Here is a 5,799-nt window from a genome sequence, read left to right as displayed (position 1 = left end):
CTACGCGGAGTGCGCCTGCGTAGCGCACTATTCGTGCGTCGTGGAGGAACAGTAATTTGTGATAATGAAGGTGCGAAAGGAGCTTCTGGTGCATTGTTAAAGGGGCGATGTAACATGCTTCGTACTTACACTAAATACTTCTTGGATTTCGTCCTTGACATTCATAACCTAAAGGCAGGCGTTGGATTTCTTTTTTTTTTTTCACGCAGTGGCCGTCTTAGAAACAAATTCGAGAAAAACGAACAGCCTTTACCACCTTGACTTTTAGCTTTACTACCTCAAATTTAAAAAAAAAAATAAGTGAATGATTTACTATAAATAACGAAACACGTTCTATTGCAACCTGAAGAACCAGCGACTTTCTGCAAAAAAAGGTGGCAGCCGTCACGAAGGAACGAGTTTCTTGGCGTTGCTTGAGCGACGAGGGGTGGGAGAATCTTACAGGGTATCGAACTATGTTGAGGAACACCTCCTCAATGTAAATACACACGGCATTTACACATCAGGTTTTGCTGAAGCTCAAAATACAGTCTGAGATACACCTCGTGACAAAGTTCGCAACGCATCGTTGATGTTTCCTGTTTTACTCTCAAAGAACTGAAAGGTAGTCGTCAAAAGTGCGTCCCAAGGAAATCACCTTCTTCCGAGGGTCCGAAAGAACGCGATTTTGAAGAGGATAATGAAGAAGAAAATAGAATAAGGCACCTCATTTTGGTAGAAAATGACGAAGAAGTCGCATTAAATCGTTGCTAGTCCAGCGGAGTGGATTATAATTTTTTTTGTGTGTTCATATTTTTTTCTTTTGTTCAGCTCGTAATTCCAATAATTATGCACCACCTTGCTCAGCTTCACCCCGTAACGATGCCAAAACCACTACAGCCCTGGGTAGAACAACTCTTTCGGTCATTTGTCCGGCAATATAGGTCCAAAAAGCCAAAAATACCCGATATATTTTTGACTAGAGCCTGAATACTCCGGCACTAAATTTTCAAGCAAGTGACAGAGTGAGACTTCACTGTCTGGCTGTTCGGTTCTCAAAAGGCAACTTTGTTGCCTAAATTTCCAGACAAGCGTCAAATTCAGGATTCGCTTCGGGTTGTAATTCGGATAGCTTTTATGTAATATTTCTGGCTCATGTGTGGCTCTTTGGCGATAATGTGACGAACGAAAAAAGCCATAGAAAAGTCAAAGATATGTATTTTTGCACTATAGGTGTGCCTTGGAAATGATCTCTGCGTAGTGGTCGTCATCTTAAAGAGTGCAACTTCTGGTGGGGGAAAATACCATTTTGTCATCGCCACGCGAATGAAAGGTGTTCATATTTTGATTGCGGCTGTCAATCCATCTCCTTCTGCCTCTTTGATTCTTTTTTATTTAATCTAGGTTGTAATGTCTTGCTGTTTTTCTTTTTTTTTTGCGTCACCAAAACCGGATGTGTTAACTACGTGTTTCAGGACTAGGGTAAACAAAAAAGATCTATACGCGGTTTTTTTTGTTTTTTTTTTTTTTTGTTAAAAAATATGCATCATAGGTCTATATTTTCTACTCTTCCAGTTTCGCGCGATTTTCGGCTGTTCTTTTGTATTTCTTTTGTGCATGCGTTCCGGGCTTTAGGATGTGATAACGAAAGCTTGCGCCAACCAAAGACCAGTATGCTCTTAAAAAATTATAACGCTTTTCTGTTGAAAAAAGTCAATAGAGGATATAGAATGTCAACAGCTTTTCTCTTTACTTTCTTTTTAATATTGGCCCACTTTTCTAATGAAATTCAACAGACTTCCCGTGATGCTTTTCTGTTGAAAAGCTGTTGAAAAAAGTCATCAGAGGATATAAAATGTCAGCAGCTTTTCATCTGACTCTATCTAGCTTTTCTGTTGACATTCGTTTGAAATATTGGCCCACTTTGGTAATAAGAAAGTCAACAGACTTTCTGTCGCCTCCCAGATGTTTTTCTGCAGCTTTTCAATTGAAAAGCTACAGAAGATTAAACCGAAAAAAGATATTTACAGCTTAGCTATTCATTCAACTATGTTTTGGAAGCTTACTATGGCTTTCCACTTTTCCAAATTAGCTGCAGCAAAATAAAGTAAACAAAAATCGTGAATTTTTTTTAATACATTTTGTTAGTAATTGGTGTACCTATGGTATTTGAAGTACCTACTACGTACATCCCACAACTACACATTAGAAACGAACACAAACACCGTGAAGCACTGAACATCTAAATTATTTTTTTTAATTGCACTGAACACCTGAATCACACACCCATTGACTGCCCCAGAGCCTTATATAGCCTACATATTGAAGGTAATCATTTCGCCGGTGACCCCCTCAGCACCTATTAAGGTTCCAAGTATTTGAACTTCTCCTCGGGAGTCTGTCAAGGGGAAAACGGTCTTTCGAAGTTCGTGGACGATATCTCTTACTAAAAAGCATTGGTACTATTAATAATAATTCGGCGCAGTCGCTAAAAAAACATCCACCAAAACGGCTCCTATAAGAAATATTATCGCTTCTCTGCATAGCACCACTCAGGACGAAGCCGAGTCAAGGCAGTTTCTCCCCATTTCAAATAGTTATTTTGCTTTTCTTTGTTAGTTGACTATTCAATATGGTCATTAAAGGCACTATGGTCACTTACACAGTCAGAACGGCAGGGCATGCCTTTCGAACGCCTGGCCTCCAGCTCGCGCCCCATGCATTCCGTTGTGCTTTGACTGCACGAACGCCGACGCGTTGTCAAGGGTAGTAGGCTCACGCTGGAAGCGGGACAACTGAGGCTGCTTCCCGTTCTCACCTTGTCAGAGACTAGGAAAAACTTAGCGACCTTTGACACCTAGTCGAGGTGTACAATGTTCAATAAAATGTCAACAGAAAGTCTGTAGCTTTTCTATTGACACAGGCTAGAGAGAGTCAACACAACATTTTCAACACGAAGTAAACAGAACGTCTGAAGTCATGCTGATGACACTGTCAACAGAAAATCAGCACAAAAAAATCAAAATAAAGTTTATAGAAAGTCAACAGCTTTTCTTTTGACTCAGGCTGAAGAAAATCATCAGAAAAGTTTCAACTCAAAGTCAACAAACTTTCTGTTCACCATGTCAACAGAAAGCCAAAGTCAAAAGGAAGTAGTCAGAGTCCACAACAAGTCAACACGTTTTCAATAAAAAGTCAAAAATCATTTTTATAGGGGTGCTGGGGCGGTAGTCGTCGAGTTAAAACGCGGTACACCAAATGGCCACTAGTGTTGCTGAAGCGTTCAACATGGCATGCTTGCTCATCCAGCGCCTTGACCTTTTTGTCCGGTGACAAAGCGGCTTAACACCTCTCAGACATGCACGTTAAAGGTGTTCGGAACAAACTCCTCTAGAGAATCGACAAGCCAGTGCAGGCCGTGGCTCGTGCAAGATGAAACGGCAGTATGTCGCTTTCATGGTCGCGTCCTGCGGCATGGCAGACGACGAAAGACGGGGTGAAATAACAGACGATGTCGTAGGCTGCCGCGTGTCTGCTCGCACAACTAGCAGGCGGTGTAAGAAGTCAGACTGTGATGCCTACAGCGCGTCTGTGGCCAGTGTGCAAACCTCTAAAGGAGTTTATTTTTGAGACCATTAACGTATTCGCCCGACAGGGATTTCAGACTGACAGTTCAACGCCGTCTGCTTTCGGTCCCAGAGAATGAGGGAGAGAGACCGACCCGCCGCCCAGATCATCGATGGCCACCGCTTGCCGGGAGCCTTCTCAGAAGAGGTCTACCGGAGCGGCCTCCGCTACCAGCCGGAGGAAAGCGACATCATCCTGGTCACCTTCCCCAAGTGCGGCACTCACTGGGTGATGGAAATCGTCAGGGCGTGCTTCCGAGTCTGCAGGGGTGTCACGCCGGGATGGAGCTTTCTTGAGATGAATGGTCTAGAAGGCATTCTCAAGGCCCAGAGACCACGAGTCATCTTCACTCACCTGCCCTTTCACTTGACAACTTTCTTGCCTTCCACTAAGTACATATATGTGGCTAGGAACCCTAAAGACTGTTGCGTGTCTTTTTACCATCACACGAAGGCAATTCCCGGTTACTGTTTCCAAGATGGAACTTTTGACGAGTATTTTGAGCTTTTCGTCGAGGGCCTCACGGACTGCGGCAGCTACTATGAGAACCTACTATCTTGGTACGCAAAGAAAGACGAGCCTAACGTGCTGTTTCTCACCTACGAGTCGATCCATGCTGACACAAAGAAATCGGTGCTCAAGATCGCTGGTTTTTTGGACGACCTACTCGCTAAGGAGCTTGCGGAAGACGAAGCAAAAATGACAGCTGTAGTTGAAGGTACGAGCGTGGTAAAGATGAAAAAGGATTGGGAAGTACAGTTCGTGAGGAAGGGCGTTGTTGGAGACTGGCGGAATTATTTTTCGGTAGAACAGTCACGGCGACTGGAGGAAAGGTTCTTCAAGGAAATGGAGGGCACTTCTGTGCCAAGGCTTTGGGATGACGTGGACTGGCTTCTAGAGCGGAAGGAAGTCGTTTAAATGTTTATGACCCTGTACCGTGCTCGAGCAGGAATACTAATTGTCCTGTCCCCACTTGCCCACCGATAAACACATTTCCTGTTGTAATGTCAGTATAATGGTGATAATAATAATAAGAAAACAATAATAACAATAATATTATAGTCACATACGATTTTTATAACGCAGGGCGTGGCCAGTCCAGAGCATCCTATTATCGCATCGTAACCAATAAGACTGCTCCAAATTAAAAGCAGAAGAACTAAGCAAAAAACGCGAGGGGTCGCGCCGCGCATTTCATAAGATCTCAGTGATTGCAGTTCTCACTAAATTCGCATGTGTGGATACTGTTTTCTCGGGACAAATAAAACAAAACAAAAAAAAAAGACTTTTGGCCCACGATGTTCTCGAGTGGTGTTTTAGTTCGCAAATTTTAGTAATCAGTGCTGTAAACCTTGCTAGATGTTTCTTACTACCAATTTCTGGTACGAGAGCACAACTGCTTACTGACAACGGCGCACGGTCTGAAAAATAAATATTGCGATGTAGCACGTGGTGTTGTCAGTGTGCGTGTCATTATTTAACGAGCACACAGTGAGGGCGCAAGCGAGCTGGTGCGAGTTTTTATTTTTTGTTAAAACACCTTCCTCGCGATTTCTCACAATGTGAAAACTTGTGCAAACAACTTTGGTGTAAATATGGTTTTCAATAAAGATTTCAATTTTGGCAACCTGACACTATTCAGAGAGAAAGGAAGGCGTGCAAGAAAGACCATAGAAATTCGTACCTCGCGAGGAAGGAGTATTCTATGAGATACTTTTAGTGTGTAGGGCCAACTTCCAGGTGGGTGTAGGCCCTTTCGTCACATTATGATTCGTGATAGACCAACTGGTAATAGGACAATTGGTCACATAGGATAATTCGTCATATACAACTTATAAGAGGCACAGAAATGAAAGTTTAAAAGTGTATTTATTTGTTGAAATTATGACTATAGTGCCGGACCGTTGCAATACAGTGAGCCGCGAAACCGACTTCGCTCATATTCACTTTCACCGGGCTTGCGCCCAACATTGCTGACGTATAAATCTTTCGCTTGTATAACAGGTGCTGCCGCAGTTGGATGCAATGAAATCCGGTACCTAATTGATAAGTGAATACCAAGTGCATCAGATTACAGTTGAAAAAAATATTTTTTTATTATTAGAGATATTAGCATTTCAAAGCGCAATATTTCGGACTGCTGCCCTCAACGTCTCTAGATGGTTGCGACAGTCGTAGTGGTTGAGGACAACC

The 5,799-nt window shown here is 42.8% G+C and overlaps 1 protein-coding gene across 1 annotated transcript; it reads left to right on the top strand.

Moving 5' to 3' along the window:
- The first annotated feature begins 3,681 nt into the window (after positions 1-3,681).
- LOC120846323 (sulfotransferase ssu-1-like) lies at positions 3,682-5,054 on the top strand. Its single transcript, XM_040218055.1, has one exon. The coding sequence runs from the start codon at positions 3,682-3,684 to the stop codon at positions 4,522-4,524; it is 843 nt and encodes a 280-aa protein (XP_040073989.1). The 3' UTR covers positions 4,525-5,054.
- The last annotated feature ends 745 nt before the right edge of the window (positions 5,055-5,799 follow it).

This window comes from Ixodes scapularis, unplaced genomic scaffold, assembly GCF_016920785.2.
Source record: "Ixodes scapularis isolate PalLabHiFi unplaced genomic scaffold, ASM1692078v2 PGA_scaffold2__306_contigs__length_199485367, whole genome shotgun sequence".
Lineage (NCBI taxonomy): Eukaryota > Metazoa > Arthropoda > Arachnida > Ixodida > Ixodidae > Ixodes > Ixodes scapularis.
Note: the sequence above shows the minus strand (reverse complement) of the source record. Positions and strands in the feature narration are given on the sequence as shown.

Excerpts from the sequence above, each read along its gene's own strand:
- LOC120846323 (XM_040218055.1), top strand. The coding sequence starts at position 3,682 with ATGAGGGAGAGAGACCGACCCGCCGCCCAGATCATCGATGGCCACCGC.